General features: G+C 51.4%; 1 protein-coding gene across 1 annotated transcript; it reads left to right on the forward strand.

The window, feature by feature from the left end:
- Positions 1-18,632: 18,632 nt before the first annotated feature.
- Positions 18,633-20,924, forward strand: LOC311314278 (calcium homeostasis modulator protein 6-like; the record flags this gene model as incomplete). Its single annotated transcript, XM_084444618.1, has 2 exons — positions 18,633-19,163; positions 20,484-20,924. The coding sequence occupies 2 exons, from the start codon at positions 18,633-18,635 to the stop codon at positions 20,922-20,924; spliced, it is 972 nt and encodes a 323-aa protein (XP_084300744.1).
- Positions 20,925-21,389: the final 465 nt, after the last annotated feature.

The following is a 21,389-nucleotide window of genomic DNA, read 5'->3' on the forward strand; positions in this document are numbered from 1 at the left end:
TGTAGAGCCCAAATAAGAGCCAAAGCTTCCTTCTCCACAACCGAGTAATTTAGTTGGTATGAATTGAACTTACGTGAAAAGAAGCTGACAGGGCGCTCGATACCCTGGTCATCCAGCTGTAATAGCACTGCCCCTGCCCCCACGTGGCTCGCGTCCACCTGAAGCTGGAAAGGCTGGTCAAGCCGTGGAGCGGCCAACACAGGGGCAGAGCAGAGGATAGAACGAACCCGGTCGAACGCGCCCTGACAGGCAGTCGACCAAATAAACACAGCCCTTCCTTTAAGAAGGTCCGTCAGCGGAGCTACAACTGTAGAAAAGTTCTTGCAGAACCCCCTGTAATAGCCAACGAGGCCCAGAAAGCGCATGAGCTCCTTTTTAGTGGTAGGGGCCGGATAGGAGTCTATAGCCAAAACCTTAGCCCGGACCGGCCGCACACACCCCTGACCCACCACCTTACCCAGGTAGGTCACCGTCGCCCTGGCGAACTCACACTTCGCCAGGTTGACGGTGAGCCCTGCCCAGGCCAGACGTTCAAACAGCGCACGGATGCGCGACAGGTGAGCAGGCCAGGTATCACTGTACACGACCACGTCGTCTAAATAGACGGCGCAGCCCTCTAACGGTGCGACTACCCTGTTCATGAGCCTCTGGAATGTCGCAGGGGCGTTCCTAAGGCCAAAGCTCATTACAGTATAAGAATACAATCCAGAGGGGGTAATAAACGCTGACACCTCACGTGCGCGTGGAGATAAAGGCACTTGCCAATACCCTTTTAGGAGATCGAACTTGGACACAAACTTTGCCGACCCTACTTGGTCGATACAGTCCTCCATCCGCGGGAGGGGAAAAGAGTCAGGTTTAGTGACTTTGTTCACTTTTCGATAATCGGTACAGAACCGATGAGTGCCGTCGGGCTTGCCCACGAGCAAACACGGTGACGCCCAACTGGATGCGGAGGGCTCCGCAATACCATTATCTGTCATATACTGGACCTCAAAGTCCAAAACACGCCGTTTCTCCATTTACACCCGGTAGAAACGCTGCCGTATAGGCGGGGCCTCCCCCACGTCAATATCGTGTTCAATGAGATGCGTGCGCGAGGGAGCATCCCCGCAAATAGAAGGAAAGCTTCTGATAAGCTCCGCCAACTCCACCCGCCGTGAGTCGGACAGATGCCCTAGTAAGCCCTCCAACTCAGCCAGAGTCTCAGAATTTTTCAAGCGGCCCTGCAGCACACAGTCATCAGGTATACCTACCCCCTCCTCTGCGTGCGCTGCCACATCACACGCAGGGACCATCCCCACCGAACCCAGCAACAATGCAGGACTAGGGGCTACTGTGCCTACAGGCGCCCGGGCATAATACGGCCTTAAAAGAGTCACATGGCATAACTGGCTAGGACGCTTCCTCTGTGGGGTAGCGATAAGATAGTTGGTATCAGAAACCTTACGCATCACCCGATGTGGGCCAGTAAACTTGGCTTGAAACGGCGAACCTACCACAGGTAACAAAGCCAACACCTGGTCGCCCAGAGAAAAACAACGTGGCTCCGACCGGCGGTCATATAGCCTCTTCATCCTAGCCTGCGCCCCCGACAGCTTCTCGCACGCCAACTCTCCAGCAGCATAAAGGCGCTGCCTGAAACCGTTCACATAGTCAAACAGGTTCTGAGGAGGCTGCTCTGTAGACCAGCGCTCTTTCAGCGCCGCCACCGGGCCACGTACGGTATGGCCGAACACAAGGTCATTTGGGCTAAACCCCGTGCTCTCTTGGACCACCTCTCGAGCAGCCAGCAACAACCACGGGAGGCCCTCCTCCCAATCCCCACCGATCTGAACACAAAAACCCCGGAGTAGAGACTTCAGAGTCTGGTGAAACCGTTCTAAAGCCCCCTGACTTTGTGCGTGATAAGCGGTGGATTGGTTGTGCTTAACTCGCAGTTGTTTCAGTACTTGCGAAAACAAATGACTAGTGAAGTTTGAACCGCGGTCGGTTTTTGGTATGATCGGCATACGAAAAACCGAGATGAACTGTGACAAAGCTTTAACCACCGAATGAGACGTAATAGTGCGCAGTGGATACGCTGCAGGGTACCTCGTAGTCTGGCACATAACTGTCAACAAATAAACACAGCCCGTTTTTGAACGGGGTAAAGGGCCAACACAATCAATAATCAAATGCTCAAAAGGACGTCCAATGGCAGGAATCGGGTGTAACGGAGCAGGCTTAAGACTCTGGTTTGGCTTGCCCATTAGCTGACACGTATGGCAGGTTTTAATATAGCCTGCCACGTCCCTTTTCATACGCGGCCAATAGAAAGACCTCACGAGACGATCATACGTCTTTCTCACTCCCGCATGCCCTGACTGGTCATGAGCAACTTGCAAGACCATGTCACGAAACTTTGCGGGAACCACGACCTGCGCTACCGGGTCCCCCACAAAAGGATGGTCATACGGGACCCACTTTCGCAACAGAAGGCCGTCCTGCAGAAAATAGCCCTGCGGGACACTGTTCACCTCCACCCCTGACAGGACAGTCTCAAACACCTCCGTCAAGGATGGGTCAGCCTGTTGCTCCTTCACAAACTCATCCTGAGAGACTGACAAGGATAAATCAGACATAGAAACCCGCACCTCAGGGCCCTCCTTCCCCTCAGAGTCAGGTGTGTCAAACCCAGTCTTAGCACGACTCATTGCGCGGGTCACCGCACACGCCGTGAAAACCTCTGGATATTGCTGTGCATTTGCATCGGTCTCCCCCGTGAGCTGAGGGGTGTTCACCACAATAGGGGGTGAAACGCCTTTCCATACAAAACCACCAGCTAAATCATTACCCAAAAGAAGGTCCACGCCCTCCACAGGCATACCGGGACGCACCCCAAGAGCAACCTCTCCACGCACCAGGTCGGACTCCAACACCACAGTGTGGAGAGGCACACACATAGTCAGCAGCTCCATGCCCTGGACCAAGATGTTATAGCCGGTCTCCGAGTCCTTAGAAAAGGGAAGCACTTTTTCAGAAATAAACGAATCATATGCACCAGTCCCTCAGGATCCGTACGGCAACCTTCTCAGCCATACCCACCAGCGACACATAGCCGTTCGTTATAAAAGGCGAGTAGGCCGTGGACCCACCGGAGGTTCTAACCAAGGCCTGGTTGGGCAAAGAATCTGCTGCGGGCAGCACAGGGCCCACCAGCCCAACTCCCTTCGCCTGCCCACTGGATTTACCCTTCAGGACCGGACAATCCAACTTCCAGTGACCCTTTCCACGACAGTAATGACAAACGTTGCCGTCAGGTTTTACGCGGGACGCACGGTCAGAAGCAGGCAAACTGCGCTCCATCCCCGCTCCTCCCCTACTCGGAGAGCGAAGAGGACGGTCTGAGCCACGGCGAGAGCACTCGTCCGTAGCGCGGGGCTCATAACTACTTCTATGAGTTATCACATAATCGTCGGCCAACGCAGCAGCCTCTAGGGCCGTCTTAACGTCTTTGTGGTCACCCACATAAGTTGCCACGCGCCCAGGCACTGAATCCTTAAACTGTTCCAATACCATTAGATCACACAGAGCATCAAACGTGGTAACTTTTAACGAGGTGCGCCAACGAGTAAACTGACACACCAAATCCCGAGCAAACTCCAAATGGGTCTGCTTGTCGCCCTTTTTCCAAGTCCTAAACCTCTTACGATATGCTTCCGGCACCAACTCATACGTTTTCAATACCGCATCCTTGACTTTAGCATATGTAAGATTCGGCTCTGCGGCCAATGAACAAAAAGCCTTTCCCCGTAAGAACGCACTGTAACATTAGAATACGGTTTGCGTCGGACCAATCTCCAGCCTCCGCTGCACGCTCAAACAAAGCAAAAAACGTGTCCGGATCCTTTTCATTAAAGGTTGGAACGAGCCGCAAACTCGTCCTAATGTCAAATAAAGGGAGCAGGTTAACAGCACCCCCAGGCATGGCCACACCCCCCTGGGGCCTACCTGGCTGACCTAGCTCGAGCCGACGAGCCTCAAGTTTTAACTTCTCCTGCTCAACTTGTAATTTCTCACGTTCCAACTGCATCGATTCACGTTCCTTTTCACGGTCCATTTGCAACAAATACATTTCTCTATGCTGCTCAAAAGTCCACCCGGACCCTGATGCACTAAACCAATCCCCACTTTCGTCTTTCCTACGAACAACACCTTTAGCCACTAAACCATCAACCAAAGCAGCTACTAGGCTGTCCTTCACTCGAGCACTACTGCTACTAATAGCAATACCATAGTGCTTCGCTACATCCATAAGCTGATCCTTGGTAAAATCAGCCAAACCGGACTCCGAAGGAGTCGACAGAAAATCATCGACAGCAGCCATAATGACCCGATGTTATATTACTAACCGAAAGTCACATATGCAGGTTGTCATGCAACCTACGTCCCGAAGCAAACGACCAAACAATGAATGAACTAACCACACAAAACAATTGAATGAACCAAAGCAAAACCAGGGACCAATCACATGTTGACGTACTGTGACGCACAGCGGCCGAATCCACACAGCCAACGCAGCGCTTCCCCTCTAACTGCCTACCGAAAACGAAGGTTACGTATTGTAACCCCAGTTCTACGAGTGGAGCGGAGCCCCATAGGGGGGCGCTAGCGCTCCTATTGGTAACCCATGTTGGCATGCCAACAACCAATCTGAAGATAAAAACATGTACTCTTATCGTCCTAACCAATCACAGACCCCCCACCTACTATAAAGGTGGCTAAACCCCAGCAATCTGCTCTCCCACACTAAGTCAGACGAGCTAGAAAGCTAGAGGCAGGGCCCGGAAAAAACCCTATGGGGCTCCGCTCCACTCGTAGAACTGGGGTTACAATACGTAACCTTCGTTCTACATCGTGGAGCTACGCCCCATAGGGGGGCGCTAGCGCTCCTATTGGTAACAGGCGGAGCTCCAGCGATGCCCACAATGTACGCGGGCCAGGCCGACATAAAAACATCAACCCACTGGAGGCAAGGGAGTACACAAGCACCACACAGTAGTAAAGTGCAACTCCCCCCACCCGAACCCCAACGGAGGGCCGGTCAGGCAATAAGACGGGCGGACGAGGCAAAGGACCACAAACGGAACGCAAGGGTCCCCTGGTGTCCACCAGGAGCTCAAAACCAAAGGCCGCGCACCCCGGACAGGGGGCGGAACAATGGTCAAGCCGCATAAACATGCAAGTAAACTGGCCGGGAGTACCGACCAACACAGCCACGCCATCTCAGGGCGTGGCCCTAGCAGCGAAACTCAGGACAGAGTCCGCCAGGGAGCTAGATGGCACATCCAGTAGATAGAAGCGGATAAAAGGCGATGGCGACGCCCAGGACGCCGCCGCACAGATATCCTCCACACACACCCCTTGAAAGAGCGCAACCGAAGCGGCAACACCTCTAGTGGAGTGCGCGCGCACCCGGCCAGGCAAAGGGCGACCTGCCGCGGTATACGCAGCAGAGATGCCCTCACAAAGCCAGCGAGAGAGGCGCTGCTTGGAAAGGGGGGAGCCCAGCTTGCCCGCACCGTAGCATACGAGCAGCTGAGGCGTGGTCCTGAACGAGGCCGTGCGCCTGATGTAAACAGAGAGCGCACAGACCGGGCACAAGAGATGCAACCGGGCGCCCTACACGGAGCAGTGCGGAGGAGGAGAAAAGGCGCGCAGCTCCAGAGGCCTAGCACTATAAGAGTGCCTAACCACCTTGGGCAGGAAAACCGGGTTGGGCCTCAGAACGGCCTTACTGCCGTCCCCAGTGATGGTGAGGCAGCCCGGCTGCGTCGACAGCGCACACAGATCACTCACTCGCTTACCCGAGGATAATGCGAGGAGCAATGCCGTTTTGATAGACATCCATCTGAGATCAACCTGCTCCAAAGGCTCGAACGGCACCTTGCACAGTGCGTCCAAAACCAGAGACAGATCCCACTGGGGGGCCAAGGCTCTGACAGGTGGCCTAAGCCGGACCACACCCGTCAAAAAACGCCTGACCAGAGGGTGAGCAAAGACCGTAGTCCTAGCAAACCCCTCATGGCATGCCGAAATAGCAGCCGCATACACCCTAATGGTGGAGGCAGCAAGCCCCAGGTCCAACAGATGTTGCAGGTAGGAGAGCACTGCCTCAACTGAGCAGGTCTCCGGATCTACATCATCCCCATCACACCAACGCACGAAAGACTCCCACTTCCCAGCGTACAGCTTAGAAGTAGAGCCAGCACGCGCGCTCTGAATAGTGCTGATCACAGCCGCGGAGAGACCCCTCCGAGCTAATCTGCGCCGTTCAGTAACCAGGCCACCAAGCGCTGACCCAGAACCGGGGGGGCCTGTATCGTGCCGCCCGCCTGGGACAGGGCATCCCGCCCGTACGGAATGAGCCAAGGGCGAACCTGAACCAGAGCCATCAGTTCCGCGAACCATCGCGCACTGGGACGGTCTGGCGCAACCAGGATCACTGTCCGACGCTCGGACCGTATTCTGGTCAACAGCATAGGAATGATCGCCACTGGGGGGAAGGCATAGAGCAGGCCCTCCGGCCAAGGGGTGTGCGCAAAGGCGTCCACTCCCAGCGGGGGGCTGTCCGTCCGACTCAGAGAGAACCAAAGAGGACAGTGAGCATTCTCCCTTGTGGCGAACAGGTCCACCATCGCACGACCGAAGCGCGCCCAAAGATGTGACACAATCTGAGGATGCAGCCTCCACTCGTCGTGGCGCGGCCCGCCCCTCGACATGAGGTCGGCGCCGACATTCAAGTGGCCCGGAATGTGCTGAGCCTGGAGGGAGCTCAAATTGGAGCTCGCCCACAGCCACAACCTCACCGCCGCGCGATGAAGAGCCACTGAGCGGACACCACCCTGACGGTTGATGTAGGCTACCGTGGCACGGTTGTCCGAGCGCACTAGCACAGGGAGCCCCCTCAGCGCAGGTGCAAAGTGCCGAAGAACCAGCAACACAGTCTCCAGTTCCAGGAGATTGATGTGCCTGTTCTCGCCAGGAGGCCAACGGCCCCCCACGGCTTGGGACAGGCACGTCCCTCCCCAGCCGGAGAGGGAAGCGTCCGTGAAAATCGGTACGCGGAACGACACCCTGCCTAGAGGGACACCACGCGCGATGATGCGCGGGTTCCTCCAGGAAACCAGGTCCGTAGCCAGGGACCCGGGCAACGTCACCATCTTGAATTTGTCCCTGCTGACATTCAGATGAAGACGTGCGAACCAACGTTGTAAGCCACGCATGTGCAGGAGGCCCAGCGGAACCACCGCGTGGGCCGATGACATTAAGCCCAGCAAACGCATCACCGTCAGAGCCGTGACCACCCTCCCTGGCAGGCAGATAGAGAGTGCCCGGGCCAGAGCATCGCGCCTCGGCGCCGCCAGGGACGCGCGCATCGAGACAGAGTCCAAGCTGAGACCCAGATAAATCACAGACTGAGACGGGCGCGGCGTGCTCTTTTCCCAATTGATGGCGAAACCCAAGCCTGTGAGATGAGTCACAAGCCGGGAGGTGTGCGACCTGGCCTGAGCGGCCGACGAGGCGAGGATCAGAAGGTCGTCCAGGTAGGCGAGCACTCTGATGCCCTCGCGCCTCAGCGGTAGAATCGCCGTTTCCAGGCACTTGGAAAACACCAGAGGAGCCAGCGCATAACCGAACGGGAGCCTGGTGTACTCGTAAGCCACACCCTGGACGGCAAAACGCAGAAACTTTCTGTGACCCTCTCTGATGGGAACATGAAAGTTTGCGTCCTTCAGATCTATGCTTGTGAAGAAGTCTCCCTGGAGAACGGAGTCCAACAGGTGCCTCACTGTGAGCATACGAAAATGCCGTTTGGCTACGCATTTGTTCAGAAGGCGCAGGTCGAGGATGGGATGCATCCCCCCTGTCCGCTTCGGAACGAGGAAGTAACGAGAGTAAAATCCCGCCCCCGAGCGGCTCGGTGGAACCACCGCTATCGCCTCCTTGGATAGGAGCTCCGCTATCTCCGACTGGAGAGCGCTCTCCTGCCGCGGACCCGAGACCACAGTCTCCACCACCCCGGTGAAGGACGGAGGGTGGGCGATAAACTGAATCGCATACCCCGATGACAGGATGCGAAACAGCCAGCGAGGGAGGCATGGCAACCGCATCCACGCCACTCTGCATAGCGAGAGAGGGCCCGCCGCCGTGCGCGGGACGTTCGCCAGAAAGCGATCGTATTCTAGAACGGCCCCGACCGCCACCGCTGGCACCTCCCCACCCGTGGGGGCTGCCGCAGTCCAAGGGGGGCCGCATATGAAAGGGAGGCGAACCGCAGACACTGACATCACACACCGACTTACTCGAAGTGGGGGCAACATCAATGTCAGTACAGTGTAAACGTCCTCCAGAGCCCGGAGACGTAAGCCCGAAAGTAGCCCGAGAGCTGCTGTGAAAACCAACTAGCATCTCTGCAGACAGTGGGGCCGCGTTAGTGTATGCACACGAAGAGGCCACCGACTTAACCTGTGCAGCGGTAGCCCTTGTATCGCTCACAACGCAAGGAAAGGGAGCATCGCTCTCATATGCAAATGAGGCAGACGGCTGAAGTAGCGGAGCCCTGTCATTGTATGCAAATGAGGCCGCCGCCGACATAGACTCAGGCTGTGTGGAGGCAGACGCCTTTGAACTTGCCGAGAAAAGTCGGGGAATCTTGCTCCCATATGCAAATGAGGCAGACGACCCATCCCGATGCAGCGCAACGGGGGAAACCAATGACGTACGAGCATTCAAATTTGAAATATAGCAGAGCGAGCGCTCAATTTCAAACGAAGTTCGCTCAACGGTCCTAACGACATCAACCGTCTCTCGGGCTGTGTGCGAGAGTAGCTTAGTCGAACGAGACACAGGGGCTTCATTTCCCAGCCGTTCACGATGGTGCGGTACACGAATACCTGCGCTCACCGTAGAAGTAGCAGAGAACGCCTTCCCAGTATTACACACCAAGCGAGACACAGGATTAACTCTATTTCGAGCCCTCCTCTTGGAAACGGAAAGTCTAGCTACCGAAAGCTGACCCGTAGAGAGGGAAGGCTGCCCGACAAACTTCCTTGATATCCCCGCCGGGGTAGGAAGAGTAGCCAGGCTAGCGCTAGCCAACTGAGTGGATGAACTGGCCCGTAGTCTACTTGAGTGATAACGGGGCAGAACAGCGCTACCCTCCACCGACTTAATTCTCTCGGCAGAGAGCGGAGGGGCAGGCGCAACCATCTCAGAACCAGAACCCAGAGACACATTAATCATAGCATCAGACTGTCGAGCATGGAAATGACACAAGTGACCACCGGTGTACAAATGAACACGCTCTTTATTGTGCGAACCCCTAATACAGGGACCACAACCAGCCTCTAACGTGAGGGGAGGGCCATCGTGAACAATAGCAGCCTGAGCAGACGTTAATTGTCACGCATTAGCGCCGGGCTTCTTCCTCTTCCACCGCGGAGCAGGACCTTGGCGAGCGGTGGAAGGAGCATGGGGAGCCTGAGCGGACCGCTGGCTCGCGGGAGGGGGACCGGGGGCAGCCCTCGGAGGGGCGGACCTCGCCGTCCTCTTCCTCCTCTTTACGGGGGCACGGGAGGCAGCAGACTGGGACCTCTGGACCCCGAGATGCCTGGCCACCAGCTTGGACTGCTCCTCAACCCTGCCGAGGCGTTCCAGGGTTTCGCCGGCGGCAGAGCCGAACAGCCCGGACCGGTAGATGGGGGCGTTCAGCAGAGCCGTGCGAGCTGTGTCGTTCACCGAGGAGACGCCCAGCCACAGCAGGCGATGGTGCACGACAGCGTTAGCCATGACGCGGCCAGTGCAGATCGCGGCAGCCTGGCAGAGCTGCATGGCCGCTCCAGCCGCAGCCTGGAGGTCGGGAACCCGTTCGGGCGATGGCGAGGCGCCGCTGCTCAACTCCGATGCCAGGGTAGTGACCAGGATGGAGATGGAGGAGACGGCGGCCGTGGCCTGGGCAGCGAGGACATACATGCGGTCCGAGAGGGTAGCCGCCTGTCGGTCTCGCGCCCCGGGAAGCTGAGGCTTCTTGGTATTGCTCCACGCCGCCGCACCAGGAGCGAAGTGGGCGGCAAAGGAGGGCTCGAGCGCCGGGACGCCACCGGAGATGTCGCGTTCATAGCCGGCCACACGCGTGGCTTCAATCCAGGCGCGAACCGGGGCCTTAGCCTGCTCGAGGGGCGCCACCCAGGTACTCTCGACAAACTTGTCGATATGTTCCATGACCGGGAGGGGCCGCTTGATTCTCCGCGTCGAGAGCTCGAAGCAAGAAATGCCCCAGAGGTTGGTGCAATTCGCCTCAGGCTCTGACGGGAGGGGAATTCCGATGGAGACCGCCGCGCGCTCAAGTATACCGGGGAACACCCTCCGGAATACGAGCGGCTTGGCCCCACCGGAATCCCGGGGCTCATCGTCTGGGGGGCCGCCCTCGCCGCCGGCGGGGGGCTCGGAGCCAGACACAGATGAGCCCGTGCGTGGGGAGGGGCCCTGAGAGGCGGGCAACTCCCCACTGTCCTCCGAGTCACTACAATCCCCAGAGTCGTCGTCGGAAGACTCGGACTCGCAGGAGGGGAGAGGACAGGGGACGGCACTCCGTGCGCGCCAGAAGTCCAGGCGGGCACGCCTGAATTCAGAGGGCAGCAGCGCGCACTGGGAGCACGGCGGGTTGGGAGAAACTCCCTCTTCGGCGTGGCTCTTCCCCAGGCACGCCACACACCGGTCGTGGCGGTCCTCCGGGTCCAAGGCACCACAGCCGCAGTCCTCGACCCGCGGGGCATCTTCTTCCAGAAGAGGAGGGGCGGGGACGTCCATCGGGGATCCAGCGCCGGAGTCCCTCAGAGGTAGGTCGCCGCCGCTCTTCTCGCTCTTCTTAGTCTTCTTCATCTTAGAAAGGTTTCCTTCAGCTGCTTGAAAGTTCGTCTGAAAATGGGAGAGCAGATTGCTGGGGTTTAGCCACCTTTATAGTAGGTGGGGGGTCTGTGATTGGTTAGGACGATAAGAGTACATGTTTTTATCTTCAGATTGGTTGTTGGCATGCCAACATGGGTTACCAATAGGAGCGCTAGCGCCCCCCTATGGGGCGTAGCTCCACGATGTAGAACTATCTAATCTCCCCCCCTAGTCTTCATGTGACCACATAACGGCGGGTATTTATGCACTAAAACCCGCTGCTGCGGGGAAGAGCGATCGGCAAGCCGACAACCCGCCCGGAGCAGGGACGTGCTCCCGAGACTTTGTCTCTAACTGCGTTCGCCACAACACTACAACCCCCCCCTCAACGAAACCCAAAGGGGAATCGCTGCTCTCCTGACCAGGGGAATGGTAGCAGAGCGCAAAGTGCACCAGCTGCATAGACCCACCCGCCGACGCACAAGCAAAAACCAGTAAACAAAGAAGACGGTCCCAACCAACTATTCCTGACAATCGCAAAAATAGCAATAGATAAATAGTAGCCTACTAAAGCTTAGCACTAAACCCCCCCCCCCCCCCATAAAACATCAAACGCAAACAACGCAACACAAACAAGAAAACCGAAAACTCACCAAAGCGCGACTCCCAGAACAACGCACAGAAAACCAAACTAACAACCACAAAGGACGAGCCCCCACTTTTGTTACGACCCAGCTCGTAGAGTCGCAACAAAAAAGGGAGTCACACTACCAACGCAGACTGTTAAGAATATTTAATACTTGGCTACTGAAATCATACAAACAATAATCAATAATCAATTGGTATGGGATGTGAATATCAGTATATCAGTGGTGTAGTGTAATGTATGGATGCAAAGACAACAGTATGGTGAAGATGGATGTTGCAAGGTGTAAACCAAAAGTCTAAATCAAAACTAAGGTGCTCCTGGGGAGAGAGAGAGAGCTCTGCTTCTCGATGGCCTTTATACTTCAGGCACACCTACGCCAGGTGCACCTGATCAGAAGCCACTCCCAGACTCCACCTGCTGGACTGGGAAGAAAAGTTCCAACCCCCAGCCAGTCGTCACATTGCATATGGGCCCTTTTAGAATCCAGCTCCTCTTCCCTCGCCCTATGCACTCCCCCTCGGTTTGCGCGTTCACGCGGAGGCCGCGCCATATTAAGTGCCATCCGAAACCAATTTGCGCCGAGTGGAAGTGGCTTATAACACCCTCGGTAGCGAGTCTGCACCGATGCAGGCTCGATTCACATGTGCAGCTGTTTTTATTGTCCGAAATGGAAAATGCGCCGTACAAATGTAAGTTCCTCACAAATTATACGACATTTGCATTGTATTTCGCATCAAATTCCGTTCTCCAGTTCAGAAAACGCTAGATTATGTTCATTAATTGTAATGTAAAGTGGTGGCTGGTGGATATTTACCAGGACTGTTGTTCAGACTAAACAGCTGATCAAACTGAGAATGGAAAATGAAAAGTTGTCCACAAAAAAACGAAACAGCACTAAAGAAGCTTGGGAGTAAGTTTTTTCATAGGTTTAGTCCATGAATGGCCTACCACTCACCACAAAACACATATTTTTTACACGGAATGTAGACACTCAACCAACAAGCAACATTTCAGTGAGATATAGGACAAGTGATTTGTCTGTAGATAAATGCATCTTCTTCCAAAGATTAAGCAAAGTTTAACTTGTTCCATTGGCAGATTTCACTGATTAGGCCTACAACCAAAAACACCTAAATGTTTAAGATTCTTTGAAAGAAGATTAATTGTGTGATTGTATCCCATTACTAGGACTTGATAAATGATGTGTAGGACTACTACTTGGTAAGATGTGGAGTGATTGGAGGGGCCACACAGCACTCATTCTGACCAAAACATTTTAACCATCTTCCCGGACATATTTCTTAACAGCTTCATCATAAAAGAAATTAACCTGGAGGGTAAGGCAAGTCCAAAACAGGCCTCAAAGAAATGGGTGAATTTAAAGAAGTACACAGTAAATGTGTTTCACATAACATGAATATAGCCTTCTAGATGCTGCAGATATCTCATGCCACTGTTTGTTTTAGGAGCTGAGAGCTCCACCAACTGGCTCTGGGACTGACCAGGGAGAGGAACCCCCTGCTACTTGGAGCTTCTATGATGGCATGCATGAGGCAGTGGGGTCAAAACAATCTTTGACTCCACCTGTCCTCATTGCCTCATGCATGTCGAACCCCACCATCAAGGCCAGTCCAGATCCATCTTTCCTCCTGGGCACATCCAGGTCCAATCCACCGTTCCTCCCAGGCACATCCACGTCTGATCAACCATCCCTCCCAGGCACATCCACATCCGATATCCCATCCTTCCCAGACACATCCAGGTCCAATCCACCGTTCCTCCCAGGCACATCCACGTCTGATCAACCATCCCTCCCAGGCACATCCACATCCGATATCCCATCCCTCCCAGACACATCCAGGGCATCCTCTCTTGAACCCCCCCTCCCCTGCCAAGAAAGACAGGGGTCCATTGATGGGGATTAATAATTTTCAGTTGTGATCGGTGCTGCCCAATTTTCAGTTTTCAATATTATTTTATTTTCAATAAATAAGAATTGTGGAAATCCCTGTGTATCCTTTATACAGAATCTGGAGACAAATATGTGAAATCTCTGGTTGTCATATTAGTGGTATGGTCTGCAATCTAAACTAGCCTATACTTCAGACCACAGGTGAACTCAGCTCTGGAAAGGATGAGATCACAGCAACATCCTGGTTTACTATGTATGGTTTACTATTCATAGATGTTTTTGAATAAGTGTACTTTCTATATACTACTTTTCCCCAAAATTTAGAATGTCAGACATTATTTGCAGAAAATGACAAGAGGACAAACAGGTTCATACGGCCAGCTTGTGCAGTTTTTATGGGCTTGTTTTAATAAACTGTATAGCAACTTTCAACACAAAACGAATTGCAGCCCAAAGTGCTTCATAACAGTGAAGATGAAATGAGCATAAAATCAGGACAACAAAATCAGGCCTGCTTTGTTTTAATGCAAATAAAAACAAAAATACAAACAAAGAATACACTATTTACCTACAAATAATCGTGCTGAAGCAGCAGCGGTGGAAAAATGACAATTATTTCATTGACAATAGTCCTAATAATAATTATAATGAAATAGGGTAACGGTGAAATGAATAGGTAAGAGTTCTTAAAATGATGTATAAATATAATTGAATGCCTTGGCCATATTGTAATTTGGATATTTCCACTTAGGACCTAGGTAGCTATCTGATATAGGCAATCCTCATAAGCTGTAACAAGGAAGATACTAACGATGCCTCTGCCGCATGGAGGTATAATATAACTGGAGACGGCATTGAAAATGGCTGCCTATTCATTTCAATGAAAGTTGCTCACCGGCGCATGAAGCCATTTGACGTAGTGGCCAAAGCCCGGTATTGCAAGTCATGTCACGGCATGCGGCCCAAGAACCCTTATTTCCCATGTTAGTGGATGATGATAGATAGGGCTAGAAAAGGAAAACAAAATTTTTCTGGGTATCATTCAGCATCAGAGACCAATCTTATCAATATAAACTTTTAGTTTTAGGGGTTTTGGGGTTTTTGAAGCCACCAATACCTGTATTGAGCCATTTAAACATGTGCTGTGCACGAGCCTCGGGGACGCGCTGGTCGCGCGTTCGTGAGTCCTGCGAGCTCGGGAAAGCACGTCACCATAGGAAGACCCGCCCTACTCTGCCTCTGATTGGATAGGAAGTCATGTAATGACGTCGTTAACATTTGCTATGCTTTAGCAATGAAGCTTATGATCATGCTAATCATAGATATGAACGTATGTCTATGATGCAAATGATCATGACATGTGGTTACTTTAGGACATCGTTGGAAAAGATCTAGAGGGTAAGTGGGTCAATGTTGAATAACTTAGCTAACATTACCTAATGTTACATTTCTTTATATTAACATCAACTATATTGATAGGCTAGGGAGCTATGCTAACGGTAGCTAATGCTAACGGCTTAGGGTTAACGTTAGTTAGTTAATGCTAACGTTACGTTCGGAGGTCTCAGATGTATTTCAATTTTAACAATGTTGAGCATGATCAATGTGACATTGTTCATACATTGATTACAGTCTGTAATCTTGTCTGGCATTATTTAGCTATAGTGGGCTGATGCTTGCTGCTGCTACTATAGCATTTGCCACATTATACATCAAATTAATCAAGCATAGTGTTATTACCTGAAGGCATTATTACCATTGCAAGTAAGCATGCCATGTATATGCCATGCCTGGAAATCAAATTAATAGTGTAATTATTCCCCATCATAGCTCATTGTACACTGATATAATCATTCTCCTTGCCTTTGCTAATACTCATCTCTTTTATCAAACTTTGTGCTAGGAAAGAAATCTGGCTGTGATTCGTCGCTAGTGCTCATCCAGGCTGTTGTCATCTCCCGCCTGGACTCCTGCAACTCCCTACTTGCTGCCATCCTGCAGCGTTGGCCATCAGACTCCTGGAGAAAGCTGCTGCTGACCTGGTGTTCAACAGCCCCATGCTCTTCCACAAAACTTCCCTACTCTGTTCTCTGCACTGGCTCCCTGCGCTGTCCCATCCAGTTTAGGACTGTGGTTCGAGCCTACAGGGCAAATGAACAGCTCCCTCCGACCTCCAGGCTGTGGTCAAGCTCTGCTGCCTTGAGGTGATTGGTTCCCCAGTTGCTCCAAGCCCCCCTACGGCAGATTGGCGTGGCCATGGCTTTTTTCTGTCCTGGCCTCACAGTGGTGGAATGAACTGTGCACTGATGTCAGAACAGAGCCAATAATACACACTGTTCATAGTGAGCCTAGTTATTATTGATTAACTTGGACTGTTTCCTCTCTCCTTGTCAGTCATTAAAATATGTTCAGTGTTTCACAATACTGATGTATAACATTTCATTATTTTGTCTCAGACCATTTCTGAAACAATCATCAGTGTCAGTATACATTTCCCTCCAATGTTATTGCTTGCCCATTTTTAACCATTTAACTACTAGACTGTACAAACGAATTGCACAACTATAGTATTTTCTAGGTATAGCCTACTTCTCCACTTTCTCTTAATGTTGGTATGAAATGGCAGTCAAACTATGCAATGATGTTCCACACTGTTTCCACCCAAATTCCCAACAAATGTGGCCACCACACTGTTCAGGACATTCACAGGTCTTGCTCTCAGGGATCGGTAAAAGAAAGGGACATGGTTCCTCCATAATGTGCTAAGGCTCTGCTTAGATCAAAGGCTTGGTCATCAGAAAATATCACAAAGACAGTGATCACAAAACAATTAAAAACATGTCACCAGTGTATGCCTTAACCCTAGTCAAATTTCTAGTATGTGTGAACCATATACATGGCAGTAAACAGATCTTGAGTCATACAAACTGGAGGATGCTTGACCCATACAAACTACTTTAACTCAATTTCAATAAACAACTTCAAAATATGGCAGACAGAAGAGCTGAGCAGACTTGGTAGATGACTGGATGATCTTACAGAGAACCAAGGGAAATTGACTGGTATTAATGCTAAGAGTAATGAGGGATGAGGTGCAGCTGGGCAGAGTGGAGACAGGTGGCAGGTGATGCAGGAGATGGGAAGGTGAGTAGGCAACAACCAAGCATGAACAGGAACTGGACCACTGGCTCCCCTTGACTGTCCAACCCATCCATCAGCGCCAGCAGAGTGGACACGATAGAGCCAGAGAGAGAGAGACAAATGCAACGCAAGGTTAGTTTAGTTCCAATCGCCCATGTGCAACATCAATCAAGTACGCAGCCAAGCTAAAGAACCGAGTTACACCAGAGGCGGAGCGAGGCGGTGGCTCCGTGACAGACAGGCCTCACCTGTGTATCTGGTCCTGTCTGCTGGAGCATACTGGGGACAGCCGGTCTATCTTGTTGAAGAAGATGAAGGAGGGTCTCATTAGGTTGACCTGGGGAGAGACCAACAAACAGCCATCACAAGCTCTCAGTCAACACTGAGGATGATGGTCAGGTGTCCTGTCCAATAATTATACCCCCCTCCCCCAACCGCCACAGTTGCCCCATTGGCTAACCTGGTCAAAGAGAAGGCAGAGCTGATTATGTGTTCTGATTCACCAACCCACTTGCTAAGGCAGTCAGCTCCTTTCCTTATAGACACCTTTGTGTTTCCCTGCCTACACTCGTTAGTCTGCACCCGCGCCACTGGGGTCTTGCCTGTACTTGGGGGACTGTAGATCAGAGCACTACACATCTGTAGGTGGGGGGGGGGTTGGGGGGAGTATGTGAAAAACAGGGACTTCACAAGACAGCTCAAATTAGACAAGACAGCTTAAATACGTCTGGGTCTTCATATGTTTACTGGAGCAACGTACTGTAGTGTGGTCTCACCTAGGAGGTTCTTCTATCAGGTGATCGAACACAGAGGGGTTGCTCTGCTTCCTGTTCACTGACTGAAAAAGCAATCACAGTGGGATTTAGTGACATCATTATGCACATCAGGAATTCATTATCTCATCTAGTCAGTCAAAAAATGATTTTGTCCTCACCAGTAGCAGCAGCAAGCATCAGCCCACTATAGCTAAATAATGCCAGACAAGATTACAGACTGTAATCAATGTATGAACAATGTCACATTGATCATGCTCAACATTGTTAAAATTGAAATACATCTGAGACCTCCGAACGTAACGTTAGCATTAACTAACTAACGTTAACCCTAAGCCGTTAGCATTAGCTACCGTTAGCATAGCTCCCTAGCCTATCAATATAGTTGATGTTAATATAAAGAAATGTAACATTAGGTAATGTTAGCTAAGTTATTCAACATTGACCCACTTACCCTCTAGATCTTTTCCAACGATGTCCTAAAGTAACCACATGTCATGATCATTTGCATCATAGACATACGTTCATATCTATGATTAGCATGATCATAAGCTTCATTGCTAAAGCATAGCAAATGTTAACCGACGTCATTACATGACTTCCTATCCAATCAGAGGCAGAGTAGGGCGGGTCTTCCTATGGTGACGTGCTTTCCCGAGCTCGCAGGACTCACGAACGCGCGACCAGCGCGTCCCCGAGGCTCGTGCACAGCACATGTTTAAATGGCTCAATACAGGTATTGGTGGCTTCAAAAACCCCAAAACCCCTAAAACTAAAAGTTTATATTGATAAGATTGGTCTCTGATGCTGAATGATACCCAGAAAAATTTTGTTTTCCTTTTCTAGCCCTATCTATCATCATCCACTAACATGGGAAATAAGGGTTCTTGGGCCGCATGCCTTGATTTGACTTGCAATACCGGGCTTGGCCTGAAAGCCCATGGTGGCTTCAATGCGCCAAGCTGATCCTGGGGGCTTGCTCTGCCGCTGCAAAGTGCTGTTGACGCGAAACCATGGTAACCGTTGTGGTTTGTGTTTCCTGTTTCCGCTGGAGTGAGGGGAGTGCGCATGCGTCCCTAAGGGTTTTATACCCTACACCCTAATCAAGGGAACTCCATTCAGCTGTGAGGGGACTACAAAACGGAGTGCACTCGGTGACTGAGTGCGAGTGGGGGAGGGACTGGATTCGAGATTTGCACGGAGTGAGTGACTGAGCGGCAGAGAGATGAGTGCATTTAAAACGTTTCTCAATATTGCTCAAAAACAGCAGACAACCTTGTGTTTAGTGACATTGCTCACTGCTGGCGGGGAGCACATCTTTTCGACTGCGGTGTTCCACTGTCCGTGCAGCGAGTTGAACTTCAGTTATGGCATGGTCTTCCTCCTAGTGCCTGCCTGGGCACTGCTGAGTTTATGCATCCTCATCAGCAATAAGACCTGGAAGATGTTTACAGGATTCTGTATTACCAGCTCCACATGTCGCTTGAAAAAGTTTTGCGCGTTTGGGATGGCCCTCTTTCAGAACACCTCGCGGTCACTAGTCGCACCTGTCAGTTGGATTGCAGTCGCATTGCTTAACGGCAAATACTATGAATGTGCCATGACCGGCGTGAACAGGACGATTTTTCCCTATGACCTGTGCAGCGGAAAGGCTCTCACGTGCCAGGAGGAGCTTCATAAGTTCCCCTGCAAGAGAGGCACCGTTCCGAAGACAGACATGGATGAGGTGCTGTCAACGATTAACGCCGAGTCGCAGGTGAGGAAAATATTCAAATCTGGTGTCAGGGAGCTCATTAATTTCTCATTAACTATATATTTATAGGTTACAGATTCTGTTGGTGATTTATTTATTGTTTTAAATACAAAATTGAGACGCCTTAAGGGAACTCTCGTTGATTTAACGGAGCCTATCGTCATAGTTGGCCTGGGCTGAGTTCAATCAGACCCAGAAGCTCTCGCTGCGGCGATGGTGTTCGTGGACACCAATGAGAAGACTCTTGGATTTCATGCGCGTAGCAAAACGGTGCGGAAGGTTTTGAGATTGAACTTAACCCTGCAGTCAATTGTTCCAAAGCAGAACTGACCACTTAGAAATGAGAAGTTGCCTGATTCCATTGTTATGAAATATCTGTATGATGTAACTGTATGCCACTGTCATCCGTGTCACGTGTAGACCATGGACGTTATATCAGGGCACAGACCTTCCTCGTGTGTAAGGGGTGCCCGAGTATAATGATGATATGAATGATTTCAGGTCAAGAAATAAGGATTGTTATGGAATTGGATGTCAGGGTGGCTCTATCAAGTGAACTGCTCTCTCTCTCCTACTCTTTCTTATTTCTCTATCGCTCTCTGTCCTACTCCATCTCTCTCTCGTGCCCGAGTATAATGATGATATGAATGATTTCAGGTCAAGAAATAAGGATTGTTATGGAATTGGATGTCAGGGTGGCTCTATCAAGTGAACTGCTCTCTCTCTCTCCTACTCTTTCTTATTTCTCTATCGCTCTCTGTCCTACTCCATCTCTCTCTCTCTCTCTCTCAATTTCTTGATTCTTTCTTGATCGTTCTTGTAATTACGTATAGAGCCCTACATGGTCAGGCACCTGTATATTTGTCTGATCTGCTCCATGCACACATGCTCCCAGCAGGTCACTGAGGTCTGCTGACCAAGCTCTGTTGGCCGTCCTTCACACCAGGCTTAAGACCAGAGGTGACAGAGCCTTTGAGTCTGTGGCACCTAGATTGTGGAATGCTCTTCTTTAGGACTTGAGAGCTGCAACCTCTGGATATCTTTCAGAAGCAGCTAAAGTCGCTTCTGTTAAGACCGGCGTTTGTTGAATCAATTTGACTATGTCTATGACTGTTGTCCTGTTTTCTGTGTTTTAATGTTATTGATTCCTTATATGCCTTTTAACCTGTGTGAAGCACTTTGTGAGTCCTCTCACAAATGTGGAGAGTGCTGTAGAATAAAATCTCCTACTTACTTACTTTGCTAACTTTCTCTCTCTCTCTCTCCCTCTCCCTCACACACACACACACATACATCAAACCCTATCTGATTTTGGAGTTTCAGGTCCTGGGCTGGATGCTGATCGCCTCCATCCTGTTATCCAGTCTCCTGCTGACCTGCGTGGCCAGGTGCAACTCCCCGGTCAGCTACATGCAACTGAAGTTCTGGCGGGCCTATGCCCAGCAGGAGAACGAGCTGCTGGACAGCTTCTCGGAGGACCACGCCAAAGAACTGGCCAAGAGGAACCTGAAGAGCTTCTTTCAGCAGGTGCCCCCGGAGCCCCTCCACACCCCATCGAACCAGGCCTGGTGTAAGATCTCTAAATTCTACCACTTCAACGCCCGGGACCAGTTCTACAGCATCCTGCACCAGTATGTGGATAAAATCCTGGGGAATGGGGGGGAAAGGCAGACTCTGAGGGGGGGCTCTGTTATGTCAGCTGGACCAAGCGCAGACACTGCCGCGGTGCTGGCATTCATTGAGGAGGGCAAGATGGGACTGTGAACAGGCATGCAGACCTCTCACCCCCTTCCTCATCCTCTCGTCGTCATCATTCATCCTCATTATCAAGTACTAGGCATGTAGACTCTTTCTCAGGTCTTTATATGGGCCTGTACACCGGTTCTGATACCCCATCTATGCATTGTTTCTGGGCTTCCAGTCAACTCTACACCCTATAGTGTATGAGCACCCAGACAATTCTTCACCTTATATGATCACCTACCCTCAGGGATATGGCTCGTGTGAACAGATTCCTTCCTCCTGGATCATGTTAATACATTACATACATAATACATCCCAAATAAAAGGGAAAGAGAGAAAGAGGGTCCGTGAGAGCAGAGAGAATAACAGTGAGAGCATCCCTATCCTGCCCTGTATGCATATTGTAACAGTTGAATATTGTCATGTGGTTTGTTCCTGTAAGTGTTTGGGTTGCGTGTGTGTGGGAGAGCTCCACCATTACGGTAC

The sequence above is a fragment of the Borostomias antarcticus genome (genome assembly GCF_949987555.1).
Source record: "Borostomias antarcticus genome assembly, chromosome: 10".
NCBI lineage: Eukaryota > Metazoa > Chordata > Actinopteri > Stomiiformes > Stomiidae > Borostomias > Borostomias antarcticus.